We start from the raw sequence: 21,344 nt of genomic DNA on the forward strand, positions 1-21,344 counted from the left end.
CAGGCATGCAAACAGCCCCGAGGTGAAAAGGGTGACAACACGCTGTTTTTTTTCGTGTCAGGTGGATTCAAAACGGCTAGTGGAAGCTGAAAAGCTACAAGTTTGCATGTCTGAATAATGCAAAAACAGAAATATTTGTTTGCATTTGCTTTTTTTCTCCCCCATATATTTTCATGATAAAGTATCGAAATCGTATCGAAGTTGTGTGCCCAATATCGTATCGTATCGTTTCGTGAAATGTGAAAATCGGCACAGCCCTAGTGTGTGTATATAGATATACCGTATATATATATATATAATTATATATACCGTATATCTAGGTGTGCCCTGGGATTTTTTGGCTATGCCAGGTGTGCCTTGGCACAAAAAAGGTTGACACCTTTACTAGTTTCCTGCACTGATTGGCCCATTAGTAACTAATGGGCCAATCACAGTGCAGGAAACTAGTAATGAGGTGTCCCAACCCCACTTATAGGGGCGGCTACACCGCCCAAAAATCACACCCAGTGTGAAGTGGGCGGTGTGGTCATCACAGTGGTCATCATAGTGATGGAAGCTCACTTCCAAAAAAAAGATTTTTTGGAAGTGCATAATCCTATTTATAGGTTATTAATGTCATCATGTGTCTCGCTAGCCAATCACAGTGCTGAATAGAGTCAGCCAATAGAGTCAGCCAATCACAGTACAGGAAAGTGGGCCAATCACAGTGCAGGAAACTAATACTAATGGTGTCCCAACCATAGATATAGAAACCTAGATACCTCATTGGCCTCTGCAGTTCATTGTAACGACTGGTCTCTCAATACAAGGCTCTTCCGGGGGCTGTTTGACTACTGACCAATCACATCACGTTAACTACTGGCCAATCACAGCGCGTCTAACTGACTAGTTGCTGCGCGGCTGCCTCTTAAGAAAAGACCCACCCCACCTGCCTCTGATTGGCCTACCGAACGCCCCCTTCTGTGACGCACACGGAAGTTTCCAGCTTGCCCCCGGAAGCATAGAGGAAGCGGAAGTGCGTCCGAGATGCCGACGCTTCAGAGCCAGAGGAGGCGTCTACCTTTATATGTCTATGGTCCCAACCCCACTTATAGGGGCGGCTACACCGCCCAAAAATAATTTCTCCATTGACTAGAAATTGATAATTTAAAATATGCTCCTTATTGACTTACAAAGAGGCTCCTTTAAACCCGTAACTAATAATTTATATATATATTTAAATATATATATATATATACATTTTTTCTATTATATATATATATATATATATATATAAATAAATGTTTTATCATATTTAAAAAAAAAAAGTAATATATTATCAAACATCTAACAACAATATGAACTATAGTGTTAACAGAGTGACAATGACATATCACATGAGTCATTGTGAAACAATTATGATTCATGGTCACACACTATTTCAGTAATATAATTACATTGATTATATCTTATTGTATTGATTTCATTTTATTTGAATGCAGGGTCATTCAAATGAGTCCATATACAAACACATGTGTTGAATTAACTGTGGAAAAACTTGAAGAACAAAGACACTGGATTAAGTAAGCTTGGCTGTTAGCCTGCTCCTGACCAGGCTAACTTCACAGCTAAATTGCCATGGTAACTAAGGTAGGCTTGCTTCAATTCTCTTTCGTGGAATCGGGTCATGGCTAAACTTAACCAGGGTGAACTGGCTAAACTAATCTTCAAGATAATTCAGCTTTCATGGAACCGATTCAGCCCTAATCCTGGCTAAATTAAGCCAGGATAGGGGGTTAAGGCCAGGCTTTAGCTCCAATTCACCTTTCGAGGAATAGGGCCCTGGTGTACTGGATCACAAACCTATGCAATGGGGTGTTTCCAGAGATTAAAGTTGTGGGGTTAGGGCACACAATCCAACTGAACTTTTATAGATGCATGAGACAGTTGAAACAAGAACAGTCGCCTGCTATCAAATTAAAAAGCAAAAATCAGAAAATATGGGACACAAGTACACATAGTATGGAGTCAAAACATTTCTACAATGTCCCTTTACTGTAGAGAAGGAAAATGCCACACAAAGATCTTTAGCCAATTTATTGAACAGTTATTGTGGATCAGACATGTCTGAGGTACATTATGTGATTGTATTGTGGTGGTAGAAAAGGGAGTGTGGCATTAAAAAAACTGGCAGTCCCACATCCTCGCTTGACACATGAACATGAACAATAATGAACGCATGAACAATTCATTAACAATTTACTTCTGGTGACTAAGATTCAAAACGGCTAGTGGAAGCTGAAAAGCTACAAGTTTGCATGTCTGAATAATGCAAAAACAGAAATATTTGTTTGCATTTGCTTTTTTTCTCCCCCATATATTTTCATGATAAAGTATCGAAATCGTATCGAAGTTGTGTGCCCAATATCGTATCGTATCGTTTCGTGAAATGTGAAAATCGGCACACCCCTAGTGTGTGTATATAGATATACCGTATATATATATATATAATTATATATACCGTATATCTAGGTGTGCCCTGGGATTTTTTGGCTATGCCAGGTGTGCCTTGGCACAAAAAAGGTTGACACCTTTACTAGTTTCCTGCACTGTGATTGGCCCATTAGTAACTAATGGGCCAATCACAGTGCAGGAAACTAGTAATGAGGTGTCCCAACCCCACTTATAGGGGCGGCTACACCGCCCAAAAATCACACCCAGTGTGAAGTGGGCGGTGTGGTCATCACAGTGGTCATCATAGTGATGGAAGCTCACTTCCAAAAAAAATTATTTTTTGGAAGTGCATAATCCTATTTATAGGTTATTAATGTCATCATGTGTCTCGCTAGCCAATCACAGTGCTGAATAGAGTCAGCCAATAGAGTCAGCCAATCACAGTACAGGAAAGTGGGCCAATCACAGTGCAGGAAACTAATACTAATGGTGTCCCAACCATAGATATAGAAACCTAGATACCTCATTGGCCTCTGCAGTTCATTGTAACGACTGGTCTCTCAATACAAGGCTCTTCCGGGGGCTGTTTGACTACTGACCAATCACATCACGTTAACTACTGGCCAATCACAGCGCGTCTAACTGACTAGTTGCTGCGCGGCTGCCTCTTAAGAAAAGACCCACCCCACCTGCCTCTGATTGGCCTACCGAACGCCCCCTTCTGTGACGCACACGGAAGTTTCCAGCTTGCCCCCGGAAGCATAGAGGAAGCGGAAGTGCGTCCGAGATGCCGACGCTTCAGAGCCAGAGGAGGCGTCTACCTTTATATGTCTATGGTCCCAACCCCACTTATAGGGGCGGCTACACCGCCCAAAAATAATTTCTCCATTGACTAGAAATTGATAATTTAAAATATGCTCCTTATTGACTTACAAAGAGGCTCCTTTAAACCCGTAACTAATAATTTATATATATATTTAAATATATATATATATATACATTTTTTCTATTATATATATATATATATATATATATATATATATAAATAAATGTTTTATCATATTTTTAAAAAAAAAGTAATATATTATCAAACATCTAACAACAATATGAACTATAGTGTTAACAGAGTGACAATGACATATCACATGAGTCATTGTGAAACAATTATGATTCATGGTCACACACTATTTCAGTAATATAATTACATTGATTATATCTTATTGTATTGATTTCATTTTATTTGAATGCAGGGTCATTCAAATGAGTCCATATACAAACACATGTGTTGAATTAACTGTGGAAAAACTTGAAGAACAAAGACACTGGATTAAGTAAGCTTGGCTGTTAGCCTGCTCCTGACCAGGCTAACTTCACAGCTAAATTGCCATGGTAACTAAGGTAGGCTTGCTTCAATTCTCTTTCGTGGAATCGGGTCATGGCTAAACTTAACCAGGGTGAACTGGCTAAACTAATCTTCAAGATAATTCAGCTTTCATGGAACCGATTCAGCCCTAATCCTGGCTAAATTAAGCCAGGATAGGGGGTTAAGGCCAGGCTTTAGCTCCAATTCACCTTTCGAGGAATAGGGCCCTGGTGTACTGGATCACAAACCTATGCAATGGGGTGTTTCCAGAGATTAAAGTTGTGGGGTTAGGGCACACAATCCAACTGAACTTTTATAGATGCATGAGACAGTTGAAACAAGAACAGTCGCCTGCTATCAAATTAAAAAGCAAAAATCAGAAATTATGGGACACAAGTACACATAGTATGGAGTCAAAACATTTCTACAATGTCCCTTTACTGTAGAGAAGGAAAATGCCACACAAAGATCTTTAGCCAATTTATTGAACAGTTATTGTGGATCAGACATGTCTGAGGTACATTATGTGATTGTATTGTGGTGGTAGAAAAGGGAGTGTGGCATTAAAAAAACTGGCAGTCCCACATCCTCGCTTGACACATGAACATGAACAATAATGAACGCATGAACAATTCATTAACAATTTACTTCTGGTGACTAAAACGTAGACTAAAATGGATCAATGTTTCACTTAATCCAATGCACTACTCTTAAAAATGGCAAATTCTAAGTAGGAAAAGAAAACCAATAATATAGATGTTTTCTGTCTTTGAAATACAAACGATATACACTGTATAGCCCGTCTCTGATTTAGCACCAGATGAGACATGAAAAACAATTTTGTAGGATAGTCACTAATGAGTGATCACTTGAATCTGTTTGATTCAAAGGAGGTGCATCATGCCTCTCATCCAGGAAAAAACATAACCCGTCCCAACAAATTCAGAGTCAAGAGATGACCCCCGCTCCCAGAAGAAAACAAAAAACAAAACAAAAACTGCCCAATTGTGATGAGGTAATGGCAAGATGGAATCTCGCTCTTTCTGTCCAATGAACCTGAGGTACACAAACAACACAGGAAGCAGCAAGAATATCAGATAATAGGAATATAACATAGACAAGAAGAGAATAAACATGCTATTCAAAAAGGTCTGCAAACACAAGTGCTTCCAGTCCCAGACAAAACCTCTTGTTACTTGCCCTCCAGTACGCATAAGGCAGAAAAGCAAGGAGAACGTTACATTTTCAAAATGTCATAATATAGCAGCACACTCAAGTGAATCACAATAAGGCAATGTCATCTTTGTGTAAGACTAGAAAAAGAAAAGCTTAATAGCAGCAAGAGGAAGATGTCTATAATATAAACACTTTGGAATTATAGCTTTCAAATTGTTCACAAAAATAAAACTTTAAAAGCATCAACAATGTTAATGTTTAAAGCAGGTGTGTTTTTTTCTTATACAAAATGTTTTTGGCTTTTTGCACCACTAAACATGCGAGAAAATAATAAAATAAAGTAAATTTCTGTCATAAATGTCAAACATAGTATATCCTCTCATGGAAAATTTGGTTATATAGTGAAGAGAAATTTTCATATCAACCCCTGGCCATGACTTTAAAGATAATGGAATCTTGAGGCATTTTTTTTCTTTTAGTTTTTTAACTCAGTTTGGAGAACATCTTACATAAACAAGCAAAACACGTACAAGAAAGTAATATTTAGGACACAGATGCAACACAATATGCAATTCTTTCAAAGAACCATCGCAAAGTTTGGCTATGAATTAGGCAAACCAAAAATTCAAGTAAGGTTAAATGAATGAATGTTATAAAAAATAAAGCTTAATTTATACTTCTTCACACAACGCTTTAAACAAGCGTTTTTTTTTTCTTTTTACAAAAATGACCCTAAAAATACAACAAAAAAAAACATTACAAATTTGTCATTTTTGTCAAGCGCCACGGTCGTATGACGAAATATAAATTAGCCTTAAGTCTATACGTGACTTGGCTTTCGTAGGTTTGCATTGCAACTGATTTGGTTCCATAGTTCAACACAACTATAAAATGGAAAACCACATCTAACCTGTCGTGGGATAGCTTTCAATACAATGTGCATCACCCCAATTGGGAATCCAGCCCACAGAAAAAAATAATAACTTAAGAGAAAAACAAAACATAACCCTAATACCCCACCTGAATCTCCTCAACTACCATCCCCTTTCTATTCTTAAGGAGTGTTTTAAAAGTGCATTTAGATTGATCCGAGCCCCTTCCCCGCAAACAACCACTTAATTTAGTTTTCTTCTAATCAATGGTTAGATTGATACCGGAGAAAATGATGGGTTAAACTCTGTGCACTAGCGATGCTAATCTTGGGGGGGGACCCGCTTATTTGTGAATAAATTGACCCGCCCCGCTAAAAAAGTGAAATTGTCTCTTGTCTGACTTGACCCGCGGGTTACGGGCCGACCCTTGCATCACTACCGTGCACCCAAACTGTGTACTAGACCCTCTTCATCAGAAGGTATCATCAGACAATGGCAGACACCAGGGAACTTGTTATGGTGTGCTGCTCAAGTAACGTGCGGCATTTGAATAACTAAATAGATTAAGATAACGCTCCGCTCAACTGTCTGTTAATCATTCAGCACTAGACATCTCCCATTTTCTTACACTTTCTGTATACGTTCCTTCTCGAACCTCCCGATATCTCTCACAAACATTTAACCACTTATCTCTATATGCTTTGTTGTACGTCAATAGTGACGATAGAAGATCTAAAAGCTCACAAGCTTGTAGATCTGCTATCATCATGGAATGTTCGCCGGATGTTCATAATGCCCACTAAAGGGACTCTAGGGTTCCTGTGGTTAAACCTGCTTCCCGTTCATCTCTCTACCGTCCAACCATGGCCAAACCTGCAACACTACTTAGCACGACAAACTGTCACCCAATCAGTACAGTTAAACTACTGTATACACCCAATCTCTTTCTAATTAACATACAGTATAGGAGCTACACTGAGAACAAGGAACAATCGTTATTAAGAGTCTAGGGGTCAAATGCAAATAAAATAAGGTGAATATTGGCCTGTTGACTTGTTGACATGGCAGTGAAATCAAGACCTCAATAAGCAATGCTGATCTTGATGATATTAAGCACCCCCCCCCCCCCCCCCATCCCTCTCTTGAGTGGGCCCAGCCCACTTCTGGCCAGCACAGATGAGCATAAATAGCAAGCAGTGCTAAGAGGTGCACAATACACTAAATAGCAGGAGTCACTACTGTATCTAGCACTCCCCCTATTGGACAACAGCTTGGTTTAAATGCCATGTATAATCAGCACATAATTTATACGCACGCACACGTGCACACAGACACACACAACTACTAGACATGTTTCCTGTACATTGGAAACTGAATACAAATCACAGTTGAGAAGAAACTGTGAAAATGATAAATGCTTATTCAAGATAAATGCAACTATCTTAACTGTAATAATAACTAATAATACATTATTTATGATACATTTATTTCTTGTTATGCTAATGTTATGAAAAGAAATATGTATATATCATATAATAATGCATTTTCTTTTCAAGTAAGAAAATATATTTAGGTTTCCATTCTGGCAACCTAAGGAACTATCAAGTTTTCAAAAATGTACTGTTTTAAATAGGCTGTGTGATTATATGTGGCCCATACAACAGGTCAAATTATGACCACTCAGTACTAAAGGGGAAAAGGGAGAAAAACTAAACCTATCTTCACTGTCATTTCAAAAAGTTATCAGTTGCTGTTTCAGCAAGCTCAAAGACTGTTACACCGTCCATTGTGGGAGCCAACACTATGTAATTGCTGAATCACTGGAGCTTATAGGTTGACTTGACATCTTTAATGGCAGCTCATGGCTTGATGTTTACGCCACGTTGCTGCCGCAAGCTCTTTGTTCATCAGGGCGATTGGCAGGGCGAGTTCATAGGTTCACGTCGCGTACATCTGTAGGGGTGCTTGCCTGGTCTTGCTGCTCCATTGCTTTGTTGCCTGCTCGGACACTGCTCTCCTGCCTCTGCTGTTGGTCCTCCCGCAGAGTGCTGGCCAGCACGTGCTCGATTTGCTCCTGGCACTCCCTCAGGCAATCCTAGAACAAAAGGGTCAAAGGTTATTATACAAACATACAAGCGTGTCGCTCCACATGTACAGATTAATAAATGATCTGGTGCATACACTCTGGACATTTGCACACAAAACTGTACGGCTTTGGTCACATGCATGGCATACCAGCAGGGAATTATGAGTCTTAAGGTAGGTGGTCCCGTCTGTGTAATGAGCAGAACAATGGGTACCAGCACACTCCCAATACCAATGACACGGTGCACCTAGTCACTTGGTGGGCACAAGAATCCTCTCTAACACGGGGGAGGTGGGGGGGGAAACATTCCTGATAGATCTAATATGGAGGTCAGTACCAGAGCTCTTGTTAGAGAAATGCTTTGCAGACTTGAGGCAACAGATTCCCATTCACCATCCCTTGGTTTTAGGTCATACAGAGCAAATTGTCCCATGCAGGGGGCCTTATGGAAATGGCTCTGATCTACTGCACCCTGGCCCTCATAGTTAGGGTGTAAAACAGAATATTGGACAGTAGTACAGGATGTTTCGAGTGACTGCAGTTACCCTACACCCATTGTGAGTAAACAATTACTCAACATTATTGGATAATGTTGACAATAAACTATAGTATGTACCCAAGAGGTTTATAGTAAAGACTGGGAACAATATTACTTAGAAAAACTCCTTTAAAAGGTAATATTATATTAATTATTACTTTGTATTAAGAGTAATATATTATATTGCATATTATAACTATATTACTTTTATTTTCACTGTTTTTCTTTTTATAGTTCCATATTGAAAGAAATAAATATCCTTACAGGAGGAGTCAAAAATCAACCAAACAGCAGAACACATTGAAGATAGCCGATCTACAAGCTCAAAAGTGTTGCATCCGCGACGTGTTGTTAACTTGTAGATCGGCTATTTCCGGTGTGCGACCATGTATAAATTTGGTTGTAAAAAGTCAGTTGAATACTTCACAAGCCGCGGTTCAAAGCGATTAGCCTATGCTGCCCGCACAAAGTTTACAATGGCTCTTTGACTGATACAAACTTAAAATAATGACAATACTTCCAAATGTTGAAAGTATGCATGTGTACATGGCTAAGGTTTTGAGACACATACGGAGGAACACTGATCTGCGCCAGACCCCAGACCTGCAAGTATATTATAACTTTGCGCAATAGCGCATGCTTAAAAAGAACCGATCTACAAGCTAACATTCTGTACCATCAGTGTTGATTGTAAATCTGTTCTTTTTGCGTATGTGACAACCTTCTACTCTGCCGTTTAAATGCGCTGCTCCACGGATCTGCAGCTGCCTGACAACAGACAACAAAGTTTTGCAGCGTTACTTGAATCAGTGATATGTAATAATATTACTGTTTTGGCAGCTGTAATAAGTTACACTACTCGTTACTGGGTAAAGTAATAATATTACACTACTCGTTACTGGGTAAAGTAATAATATTACACAATATACAATATTACTAAGTAATGCGTTACTGCCCAGCAGTGCTGGTGCATGGTGAGTTATGTTGGCTAGGTGAGCAATTAGCAAATTGAGCTAGTATGAGGAACAGACTGGGTGACGACCACGAAGAGTGTGGTGATATCTGGAGAGACAGAGGGCGGCCGGAGAGACGGCAACCCCGGGTGGAGTGGGTTGGCAGTCCAAACCACTTCTTCCGTGAGGAAGAACCCAAAAGCTACAGACTGCGATAAAACCTGCAAGGATGGTTTAAAAAAGGCAGAATTAAATGTTCTTGCCTAGCAGCAATGATGAAGACGCAACGCACAGAAGAATGCCCACTTCTGGTCAGACGAAGGAGGAGCCAGGCCCGGAGTCAACCCACAGTGCCTAGAGCCTCCTACTGTCGCCAACACTTGCTGCTAACATCTCACCTGCCACCCTAAACCCTTACCCCCTAATTAGCACCGTCTCTTACTCCCCTCAAGAGACAGTGGGGGCAGTAGCATGCCACTTGGACACAGGCCGGGGTCTGATCAGCCTCGGTCGGGTCGCCTGGTGGAGGGTGTCTGTTGCAGGATCCGAAACACCCAGTGACTCCAGGAAACAACACTGATGATGTGTCCAAGTTTGTCCATCAGTAGATGTTTTTCGTTTACAGCTAATGAGTTAAAAAAGTGAGTGAAATTTAAGTGCTATTAATATTAATTATTCATTGTTTTAACGATCATCAATACTCAATTATCAAAATAATGTGTTGCAGCCCTAAAGGGAACCCTCTTTTTCCATGTCCTCCTCCTCTTTCTCCCTGCCGATCTGGAAGAGATGTGGGAGGTCTGCCTTAGCAAGCCGACAGCGGGACCTTAAAGAATGTACCGGGGCTCGCAAAGAGGCCAACATTCCTTTGAAATGTACGGATAATTAGAACCTGATGGGCCGCAGTCGGAGAGCCTGTTGTGACGGCTGGGTTGCGGGGCCCATGATGCCATGGCAACATAATAACCACAAGCCAATGGGGGGGGAGTGTTGTTGTTCCTCTGACTGGCTATGGCCTTTATAGACTTCTGGGCTTGCATCAGTCCCTTCCTCCATCAGGTTGTGTAGTAATGCAACTACAGTTGTATCTTGAGCATTTCCATGATAACAAATTTACTATATACAATGCATGATGGAAGATTTTTCTACACACATTTTACACTTACTGTACATTGGTCAACCTGAAGGAGTGTGCAGTATGTAGGTGTGAAAAATTTTTTGGAGAGCTTTGTTTATCTCTCCACTGGCCTTTCCCCTGGAAAGATGGCCCTTGGCTTCAATGCATTAGGAACATATTCCTCTACCAGGAGGGGCACACAGCTAAAGTGGGAGAAATTTGAAGGAACTGCCTGTGTCCTACCACAAGAATGTGGGCCCAGGGTTCTAAGAAGACATTCCCTCTGCTGTTGCTCTTTATAGCAAGCAGTCATGCTCCCCAGCCAAGAGCCACAGGCTCCCTCTCTCTCTCTCTCCCTCTATGAAAAGTAAATAGCTTCAATCTGCGACAATGGCAGCCATCAACAGTGTTTACTAGAAAGTTCTCTATGCTCCTAACCTGAGATGTTATGAATACCATTGGTAAAGTACTGCTGTGTATGTAATAATCAACACTGATAAGTAGCAACTATATCAACAGATGTTATATTTCCACACTCCCTATGGTTACTCACCACCTCTGTGTTGGTGATCTTAGCCAGCAGGTCTGTCAGGTTGTCTCGACTCAACGTCTGGTCGGTGTTGTCCAAATGCAGGCCGCAGACCGCCGCTCCCACACTGCCGGTGGCAATCATGGAAGGTGGGTTCATGGCGAAGCGGAAATCTGGTGGGGAGGGAGAACCAACAGAAATACTTTAGTTTATCACATGTCAATCACTGTCATGGTAATAATTCGAGGCAATAGTGCAAGATGATTATCACCATTTCGATCTGTGTGACATAGCATAGTGCAGTTTCACTCAGCCCAAGGGGAGAAAGAGGAACGGATGATGAGTGCAAAGCATCTGAATCATCTCCAAAATGCATCCCAGCTGAACCTGACTTTCCCACAGACTTTTGAGTTTCGACACAACCACGCCGGTGTGGAACCTGTGTGGTTTCCTTAACCAAGAGCCTCAGCTGTGATTAGAAAAACAGAGCATGCATCCTCCTACTCAGACTCCCTCTGGTCCCCCGTCCCGGCTCAGAGATTTAAGTGACAACAGGCTTGGATGGAAGAGGAAAAGGAAGCGATTGACCACATTCACATGGCAGCCGTTTTGCTCTTACATCATACTGGGTGGTAGGGGGTGTATGATGTAAGCTGATGATGTCAATTCACCTAGTTAGTGTCTCTGAATAGCACCATACTGTATATTGTAGACACTGTGTACGAAGGCCCAGTCAAATATACAAACTATCTGGATCCACTATATACCCAATACTAATACTGGTTCCACAACACAGGCACACTTTTAGTAAGTGCTGGATTACTGCAATCCCCAAGGCCCTACACAAGCCAACCCAGTGAATAACAATAGTCAGAACAGGCCTGTCCCCTTGGCTAACTCCTACCTTCAAAGAGGATATGACCGATAGCTCTGGCTAGCTCCTGGAGAGTAGCCCGCCACACTATGCTTATCCTCTCCTCCAAGGCCCAGCTGTCCATAGGAGGAGCTCTATCGTAAGAATAACATCTCGACTCCATATAAAACTCCAAACATTTACGTTACAGCACAACCACAGCAGGCCTTGCTTTTTTTTCTCTCCCTGCGGCTGTTTTGTGCTGGGGTATAACCAGCTGCTTATGAATAGCGGAGGCGACCACTGAAACACACCCAAATAAATAAATAAATAAATAAAATAAGACTAAAGTGACACAAGCCCTAAACGCATTCATCAACCAAAATTTTGTCTTGTGAGTCTAGGTGGCGGTGCGCTATATACACTTTCTAGGGAATCTAGGATATAAAAACATGTTAATGGAATTTAAATACCAGGCAAAGGGGAGCCACAAGATGCAGGGGACATCTGAATTTGTGCTGCAGAGCCAAAATAGTTTGTTTTAGAAATGCACACAAAGGCAGTGAAGGAAGGAAGGAAGGAAGATTGCTGGCCCGCTGCCCTGACTATTTAAACCTGCTAGCTTCTCGGTCAACAAACAATACAGAGAGAGCAGCCCTGAAAATCAGCTGCACCTGAGTCATAGTGCACTGCTTGTGCATGGGTGTGTGTGTGCGTGTGTGTGTGTCATCTGAGTGGGTGGCTAATCTAAACACTGCACTGCAACAATTCTCCCAGGCTCTTTGGAATGAGGGCTCCTGCTATGTCCACTGGGCAAAGCAAATGTTTCATTGGCTAAGTACATTTGCACATACCTCTGCGTTTAACCGATCCTAACTATTAGGAGCAGTAGACGGCTGTTTAACAGTCAGTTAGTGCGTAGTTCAAGAACACCTTGACACGATACTTGGGAGGAACAAACAGGGGGAACCTTTCCGATTCCCCCTGCAACCGCTCTACCCCCTGAGCAACTGCTGTACACCGCCTACTGTAAGCTCTAAAACACAGCTTTTAGCAGCCGTTCCATAGCTAAGACAATCCACACTAAAAGATAGGCTCCAGTGTGGAGACTGAGACCCGCAAAGAGGATGGGGTAAGCCCAGCCAGAAGACCTTGTTCAGAAAAGGAAGAGGTCAGCAGCGTTATCATCACAGATGACTCAGTGGGAAAATGTGTGTGGTGAATGTGGGAACAAAAGCAAGTAAAAGAGCAAGCGCGTGAGCGAGTACGAAAGTAGAAGAAAATAAAATATGTGAAATGATACATGGCTGTTTTACCTGTGGCACAGAGGGCAATGAATGTATGTGTGTGCTTGCGGACCACATCCAGCTTGTCTTTGGGCAGGGGAAGTCTGCGAATGATGTGCTCCACAAAGTCATTAGGAATGACTGAGGCCATGTTCCACTTCAATTTCCCCAGCACCACCAACTCCCATTCCTGCAAGACAAGGACAGAGAAGAAGGCAATTTAATGGAAAAACACTCAAGTATTAACAGAAACATCTTGTGTATTAAGTAGGCTATAATGGTCAGTCAGTATAGAGCTAACTCTATTGGTTTGTGATATGTACTAAATCAGAGGGTGAAATGACATGATGCCATGCATTCACCATTAAAGTTCACAGTCCAACCCCATTTTCAGAGGAAATGACTCTGTAATAAGAGTAACATTTCTCCCTCTTTATCTCTCCTCGCTGTCTCTCATTATCTGCATGCCTTTCTCATTCCTCTCATCCTTTGTCCTCATACTGCCGGCATGTGATGAGCTGCTTAGAGTCTCTGCCAAACAGACAGCTAGCCACTTACTTCCTGTCACAAGCCTCAACCAGCTAAAATGGCTTTTGCACCAACCTAAGTAGCTGTGGGGAGCCAGTTTTGCAAATAAGCCCCGAAACCCTGGAGGAAATAGTACTGCAAGTTATTTAGTGTTTCTAACACTAACCCCATAAATCATAAGTAATGCATCCCTGATGTGTTCATCTTAGCATCCTTTAACCATGTACTATCAACACCTGACGTGGCACACTACCACATGGTTTAAAATATGTTCTTCCTCCAGTGAATGCACTCAATAGAAAGGATAAGGCAAATGGCATGCCTTTGCCATATCCCATCGTAATAACCAGAATTACATTTTTAAATCAGGCACAGATTGTGTATACCGTAATTTCCGCACTATAAGCCGCACCTGAATATAAGCCGCAGCAGCTAAATTGAATGATTTGTACATATATAAGCCGCACTGAACTATAAGCCGCGGGTGTAAAATCCATAGATTTAGGAGGTCCCCTAGTGGCCATTAGCTGTAAAAATCCATAGATAAGCCGCACCGTTATATAAGCCGCAGGGTCGAAAAATGGGAAAAAGGTCGCGGCTTATAGTCCGAAATTTACGGTAGTTGATTTGGGACATTACCACAGCTACAGTGGGATAATGTTTAAATATATACAATTTTAACTATTATTCTAACTTGTAGCATTATCAACTCATTTGTTGTATCAGAAAATCAATGCACTTCCCTGCCCTGGTATGCAGGCCAGGGTTGCAATGGATTTCTTGACATGAGATCAGTCTGTAAGAGGGCTAGATACATTCTAATCATAACTGAACAGAACATTTCTGGATGAGATCATAATCTCTTTCTGCATTTCTCTTTTGATGAAGTGGCGTCTCGCTCCAAGGCATGAGTTCCCGCCTAATGGTATGAAGAGCATGGCATTGATGTTAGCCATGTGCTAGGGGTTTCTCAATCACCAGATATGATCCCCATTGACATTTATGAAACATTCTGGCACAGTGTCTAATACATCAGTTCCTCATCATTATAAAGACAGACAACCAAAGTATCACTATATTACTCGTGATTAGCATGGACCTTGCCTTCTAACAGATGACTGGGTTTGAACTATGCCAGACCCATTTAGAGAGTGTGTGTGTGTGTGTGTGTGTGTGTATGTATATATATATATAAACACATCATCATGTACTTGCAAATGCAACTGTTAAAAGTTAAGACCAGATCTACTAGACCATACTATCTTGATGTGCACCTTAAGGAGATGATCGAGTACCTTAAAATGGTTGTTTACATCATGTTCAAAAAAGATCTTCTGTAGTTTTGTTTGTTATTCAAAACCACCAGTTTAAAATCCTGTCCCAACAAACACTAACGATGCAGTTAAAAAGCCCAAATATCCTATGATTGTGTTCAAACACCTTATCCACTTAAACCCTCTAGACTAGTGTTAGGCAACAGGCAACAGCCAGTGGGCCTAAATTGGCCCGCCAGTGATATCTGGCCCGGCAAACGACGAGTGTACGAATGGAATCAAATGGATTTGTACACTCTCTAAGTTATGGGGGTCTCTATGACCTAAATTTGCATACCAAAATGGGTATTTAAAAGTTTGAGAAGCACTGGACTATAATGTCCAAATAGAGAATGGACCCCCAACTGAAGAATGCTTTCATCCATGTTGAGAGTGAATAACAGGCATGCATTTCATATAGTTTCTCTCCATATCTAAGAGACCTTGAGCTCCTATTCTATGAAGGAGCTTGTTTATCTCTGTTCAAAAGGGAGTATGTCTGTATGTGTCCAGATGTTCTTTTTTTTTTTTACTTTTTAATTAACTTTTGTGAAGGCCGAGGATGTAGCCTTCACAAAATGATTACCCCAAATATTTCTGTAAAATTTGATTACACACGCAGTTCTATCAGTATACAGTTATAACACACAAATCTTTATTTATTCACTTTTATAGCAATATCAGAATACTTTTGAATGTGTTCTGGCCTATCATCTAATGCCTTAGAAAGAAATTAGCCTGAGGCCAAACTTACTTAGTGACCCATGCTCTAGACTAAGTGAAGCGAACCCGAGTTGTCTCTTTTTGTGACGCGTTGTGAGCTTGTAGATCGGCTATTTTGTTGTTCCCCCCAGAATATTGAAGGTGGGATTCAAGTAGTTAATGAATTCATTGTATAACATTAGTAGAAGAGGGTTCTGGTTAGGGTGAAGGTGTCAGTTTTTTTCTCCCCTTCTCACAGTGATACGGAAACAGTGACTAATTCAACTTCTCATTGGTTTCCTCTTTTTGGAGACGTGTCAGCCAAAAACACCCAAAACCCAGGACTGGGAGGGACATCCCCCCATACCCGCCTCTCCTACGGGGCAGTCCAGGACACAGAACGAGGTGATGTTCACACACAGTGAACCCATGTGACTCTGAGCCATTCATTATGGGCTTCCTACTTACCTCACCTACCACACATATGCTAACATTTAACCTCTGCTAGCCCCTGTGGAGAATCTTAAAACTAAAAGACGAGTAGGGTGGAGGACCGAGTTGCTGGGCTCGCTTCCTGGCTAGCTGCCCCCACCACCCGGAACCCTTGCGTTCCAGCTGTAACACCGGCAGCGATGGTTATTTGAGAGGAACTACCACTGTGTCTTCCCAGCGACTATATGCATCCTGTGAGGACATCCTGGAATCTAAAACATTACGATGTATAGCATCAAACAGACTGAACACCATTTCCCCCTCCCCCCAAAAAAGCTGGAGTTAAGAGGAGAGGATGTATGGTTCCTCAGGAGCCATTAGGTCTGATGAATACAATCTCATTGTCTCGCTGTGCAAGAAATGCATAAATACAAACCATTATTGTGTAATCCATGTAGGATCAGATAGGAGAAGACAGAGATAATGACATAATGGTCCGATAAAACTAGTCCCTTTTCTCCAAAACAACTAGCAGTTACTGACAAGGACAACTTTAGCGAGCTGACAAAATCATATATTATATTATGATGACATAATCATAATTGCCACTAGATGGCATAACAGGCCACTTCAGTTCACATAAGTCATTTTAGTTCTGTTCAAAGAAGGGATGTTGCCTGAATTGTATGCAGTTTAACTTATTAGCGAAAATGGGACACTTCCGGTTAACCAATTCAGTTATTATCAAATAATGTATAGGAGTGATACTGCAATTTACGCCATCATTAATATGGCCATTGAAACATAAGCCTGTATACTTCTTACCAGCAATTCCTGTGGTGTGATGGAGTTGTCTGTGTACAAGCATAGCTTTTCTGCTGATAGTGGCCGACTCTCCTTTAATTTGAAGGCAAGGAACATGCAGACTGCTGCCAGAAGTTGTAAATAACACTTTCTGGTGGGCATCACAGCTAAAAATCTGTCCAAATAATTAATGGCCAAAGGAAAGACGTCCTCTTCACTCTTCTCCTCTTCGCACACCTATCAAAACAGGGAGAGAGACAGAGAAAAATAAATCATTGCACTATTATTGCATAGGCCAACCTTGGCAAAACTAACCTCAAAACTTGCCTTAGATTAGGCCTTAAAGCAAAGGACAGGTTTAACATGCGGCTGATGGTCTTAGCCCTGTGCATAGCCTACCTAGTCAAGTTGTATATTGTTAAATCAAAGTTTGAATCACATCACAATTATTCGAAATTTCTTTGGTCAAAAAGGCAAAGTAAGACACGGCGCAAAACAAAACTCATCAGCCGGTGTGTAATAGGAAGTGGTGCCATTGGCCTCTTACACCCACGCTATTCACCTCGCCTGCACCATCTTTTTCAAAAAATGATTATAATTATAAATACATTATCTAAAAGTCGGGAATTGCGTGCAAAATGTCAACGTGTTATTCAAGAACTGTTTCCAACAGTTTCAAAGACTGTCGGATAACATTTAATGTTTATCTGCTCAAAAATGAAAGTGGTTTTGCATGGCATGCTGTTAGGAGGCTCGCGTTTTCAGAAATTCACTATAATTATTGGGAACGTAGAATATGCATCATTATTTGACGTAAATTAACATCAACCCCACTTCTATCATACAAGTAAACCAGTTCAACAAATCCCCCCAGATGTCTAGCTTAAATCTATAATGTAAATAGGCCTAATAAACCGGAAAACTCGCCCCAAAACACGCTCTCCCCCATTTTCTTTCGCGGACCACTCGCTCCCAGTTCTTGTATTCTTGAAATTTGTTTTACTGAGGATAACGTTAGAAATAAGTTCAGGGTTAGGCATAGTTTTACTGAGGTTACGTTTAGGAATACAGTTAGGTTGTGGCACCGTTTTACTGAGGTCACGTTTAGGAATAAGGTTAGGCTTTTAGGCATAGTTTATTGAGGTTACGTTTATGGAATAAGGTTAGCTTTAGGCATAGTTTTACGTTTAGGAATAAGGTTAGGTATTAGTCATAGTTCACCGAGGTTACGTTTAGGAATACCAGGTGGCGACCGTTCCGAGGTCGCCGGATTTGCCCCGGGGCGACTGTGTTTTGGGGCGAGCGTTTTGGTATTCGACTTTGAAGCTCAGTATGTTCACCATGGTGGAATTTCCGACGCTCCCACGCCTTTGGGTGAGTCATTTTCATTCAATGGTTAAAACACAAGTTGTGACAGTTTTGCACTAAACTTCATTGCACTAAAACAACGTAATGCCCATTTAGACCCCCAACATTATGTGTATGGTTTAACACAGGTTCTCAAAGTGGGGTCCGGTGGGGTATCAACTACCAGGGGGTTCCCAGCAAAGTTAATTCATTTCAGTTTAACCACTTGAGCCCTGTATATACATTGTCTTGGCTATATATACATTGTCTTGGCTATATATGACAATAGCCGATCTACAAGATTACAACGCATTGCGATGCAATTGTGAGCTTGTAGATCTGCCTGTTGGAATATTTTTTGAAACATTTTAACACAAATCTTGTGTGTGTGTGTGTGTGTGTGTGTGTGTGTGTGTGTGTGGGGGGTCCCTGCTACAAAGTGTTTTCAGATGGGGGGAGGGGGTCCGCGGCCAAATACATCAATTTGGGGGTCCTTCACATGGAAAAAGTTTGAGAACCACTGGTTTAACATGCAAAAATGTCCCAAAACAGTCCCTGGTCCAATTCCATTGCAGTTATTAGGCATTCAACGTGATCAGTGCATTAAAATGGCCAACAACAAACCTCTTGCATCCACCCCGCAACCATTCGTCTCATAAAAGGCTCGATGTCCTTCTGGACACACTGGAAGTAGGAGCACTGCGGTAAGAACCTGTCCTCGATTGTTAGTAAACTTTGCAACACTCTCTCGTCATAGTAGATGTTGGGGTCGGGCTGGCCTCTCCTAACTGCTGTGTCCGACTCGAAGCAAAGCAGTTCCATGGTGGTGGTTCTCTTGCTTGATCTTCTCCTCAGCGACAAATAATGAAGTACAAAATAAGTTAACACGACAACGATGTCGCCAGGATCATGGGGACAACAGTGTGCACGGGGAGGAGAGGTGGCTGCTGGAACGCAGCATTACATGAGGAGATCTGCAGGGTTGTTCCAGCCTCTCGCTTTCAGCCTCTTCCTCTAGTCGTCAGCAACCATAGACAGTCTGACTGCAACGTGCTGCTTGCTTTCCTCTCGTGGGACCAGGGCTCCACTTTTTCTTGGGTGTTTCGATCGGGTGGGCGTGGTTTTGTTAGGGTTAGGTTTAGGCATATAACCACGCCCACCTGGGCGAAACACCAAAGAAAGAGGGAGTCCCCTACTTTGAATCTAGCGTTGCCAGATTCTACGAGAGAAATAAGCAATCAGGTCTATGAAAACAACAAGCCCAAAAGAAGCGAGTAGATAACAACAAAAAATAGCCGATCTACAAAGGCAAGCTCGTGAGGAGAAAAATAAAAGACGTAGCCTAGCTTTGGAACATTTTTGAAACATTTTAACAACACAAATCTTGTATGGGGTCCCTGGTATAAAATATTTTCAGATTGTGGGTCCTTTAGTGCTTTTATGAGCGATCCAGTTTAGAGGACCTATTATTGTAAATTTTGCATCCATGTACTGTTTCTATTTCTTTCTAAATAAAGTGCTTCAATCAATCAATCAGAAACAAGCCCGCAAACTACCAATATTATTTACAAGCGACTTAACAGAAAAATAAGCCCAAAGTCGCTTATAATAAGCGGACATGGCAACCTTGTTTGAAGCGTGTACCGACGCTGGATGTGACGCAGGCATATTCTGCCCCAACAGTTGGCTTTAGTGTTAAGTTTGAACATTCGGCGACAGCAACACTGACATATTATGTAGTTATCCGCTCGCTGTGTGGAGAAGAGCGAAACTGGATGAATGCCACCTCAGTGAGCTACGAACAGTGGTGGAAAAAGTACTCAAATTTTTTACTTAAGTAAAAGTATCAATACTGCAATGTAGAAATACTCTATTACAAGTAAAAGTCCGGAATTCAAAATATACTTGAGTGAAAGTAAAAAAGTACTGGTATCAAAATGTACTTAACGTACCAAAAGTAGAAAGTACTGGTACTCATTATGCATAATGTCCCAATTCACAAGTTTTCATATGTATAAAAATCTTTTGAAAATAGCAGATCTACAAGCTCACAATGCCTGCATAATTGTGTGCTTGTAGATCGGCTATTTTCAAATGGCCGGAATGTATAGGGCTGAAGTGAGTAATGTATGTTTTGTAATAATAATCAAAAACTAGTGTCTAAAGTTTTCAAATAATTGTAGTGGAGTAAAAGTATAATATTTGCCTCTGAGATGTAGTGGAGTAGAAGTAAAAGTACTGAAAATTGGAAATACTCCAGTAAAGTAAAAAATACCTCAAAATTGTACTTAAGTAAATATACTTGTTACTTTACACCACTGGCTAAGAAGCAGCCCTTTGTACTTTATCTCCACCCCAGCTGGCCCCGCACACATGCGCTGATGATGCAAGCAAATGCACAACTGGAAGAGTGTCTGCATGAGCTTTTTTAGTTGTTATTATGAATAAACCAGAGAGTCTCAACCTTTACAATTTGAAGGGCCCCCGGTTTGAGATGCTTTAGGCCTCGGCTCGGACCCCCAGATACGATTTTGATATCTGCAGGGACCCCAATTTGCACTGTTAAAAACCCAGTGTTCATCACTCTTAATGTTCATTTGGTTTCTCCATTTAGACCTGAGGAGATTTCTGAAAAACTCCAGAATCTGGATTGAAAGATGTAGGCCTATAGGTTAAACAGAATAAACACTATTAATCCTTTAGCTATGGGACACACTGGGACACCCTCCTCAAGGACCCCTGGAGGTCCCCAGACTCTGGGGACCTCCAGGGGTCCTTGAGGAGGGTGTCCCAGTGTGTCCCCATAGCACCCGCTATCTGCTTTACAATATTATTTGATCAACTGAAGCTAAATGCAACACTGCATGCTCTTCATTCAATGACATTTCAATTACAGCTTCACCTTCTCATTGGCGTTACTAACTTTAGGAAGCCTGCACATGCAATACATTTGCTTTAGTGTTATACAGGTGCATAGGAGGTGAATGTGTGAAGAACTAATGATTGTAGGTG

General features: G+C 41.4%; 2 protein-coding genes across 3 annotated transcripts in view; one reads left to right on the top strand and one right to left on the bottom strand.

Annotated features, from left to right (window-relative positions):
* The window catches only part of llph (LLP homolog, long-term synaptic facilitation factor), a 152,723-nt gene that overhangs the window by 93,744 nt on the left and 37,635 nt on the right, over window positions 1–21,344 (top strand). The window lies entirely within an intron of this gene.
* LOC308079909 (G1/S-specific cyclin-D2-like) lies at window positions 4,264–19,377 on the bottom strand. Of its 2 annotated transcripts, XM_080421539.1 has the most exons (6): window positions 18,957–19,377; window positions 17,007–17,222; window positions 13,237–13,396; window positions 11,092–11,240; window positions 7,814–7,939; window positions 4,264–4,852 (listed from the first exon to the last, which is right to left on the bottom strand). In XM_080421539.1, the coding sequence occupies exons 1-6, from the start codon at window positions 19,152–19,154 to the stop codon at window positions 4,745–4,747; spliced, it is 957 nt and encodes a 318-aa protein (XP_080277665.1). In that variant the 5' UTR covers window positions 19,155–19,377; the 3' UTR covers window positions 4,264–4,744. The 2 variants fall into 2 exon arrangements, with proteins under 2 accessions (XP_080277665.1, XP_080277666.1); XM_080421540.1 differs by having other exon boundaries at window positions 4,264–7,939; window positions 18,957–19,376.

Source organism: Gymnoscopelus braueri (assembly GCF_963280865.1).
Source record: "Gymnoscopelus braueri genome assembly, chromosome: 23".
NCBI classification, from domain to species: domain Eukaryota; kingdom Metazoa; phylum Chordata; class Actinopteri; order Myctophiformes; family Myctophidae; genus Gymnoscopelus; species Gymnoscopelus braueri.

Bases quoted from the DNA above. Each gene is read 5' to 3' on its own strand.
- LOC308079909 (XM_080421539.1), bottom strand. From the start codon at position 19,154: ATGGAACTGCTTTGCTTCGAGTCGGACACAGCAGTTAGGAGAGGCCAG. The intron at 17,223-18,956 runs GTTTGTTGTTGG...CTGTTTTGATAG, and splicing joins TTGCGGGGTGGATGCAAGAG to GTGTGCGAAGAGGAGAAGAG. The intron at 7,940-11,091 runs GTGAGTAACCAT...CTTTTGTTCTAG, and splicing joins AGATCACCAACACAGAGGTG to GATTGCCTGAGGGAGTGCCA.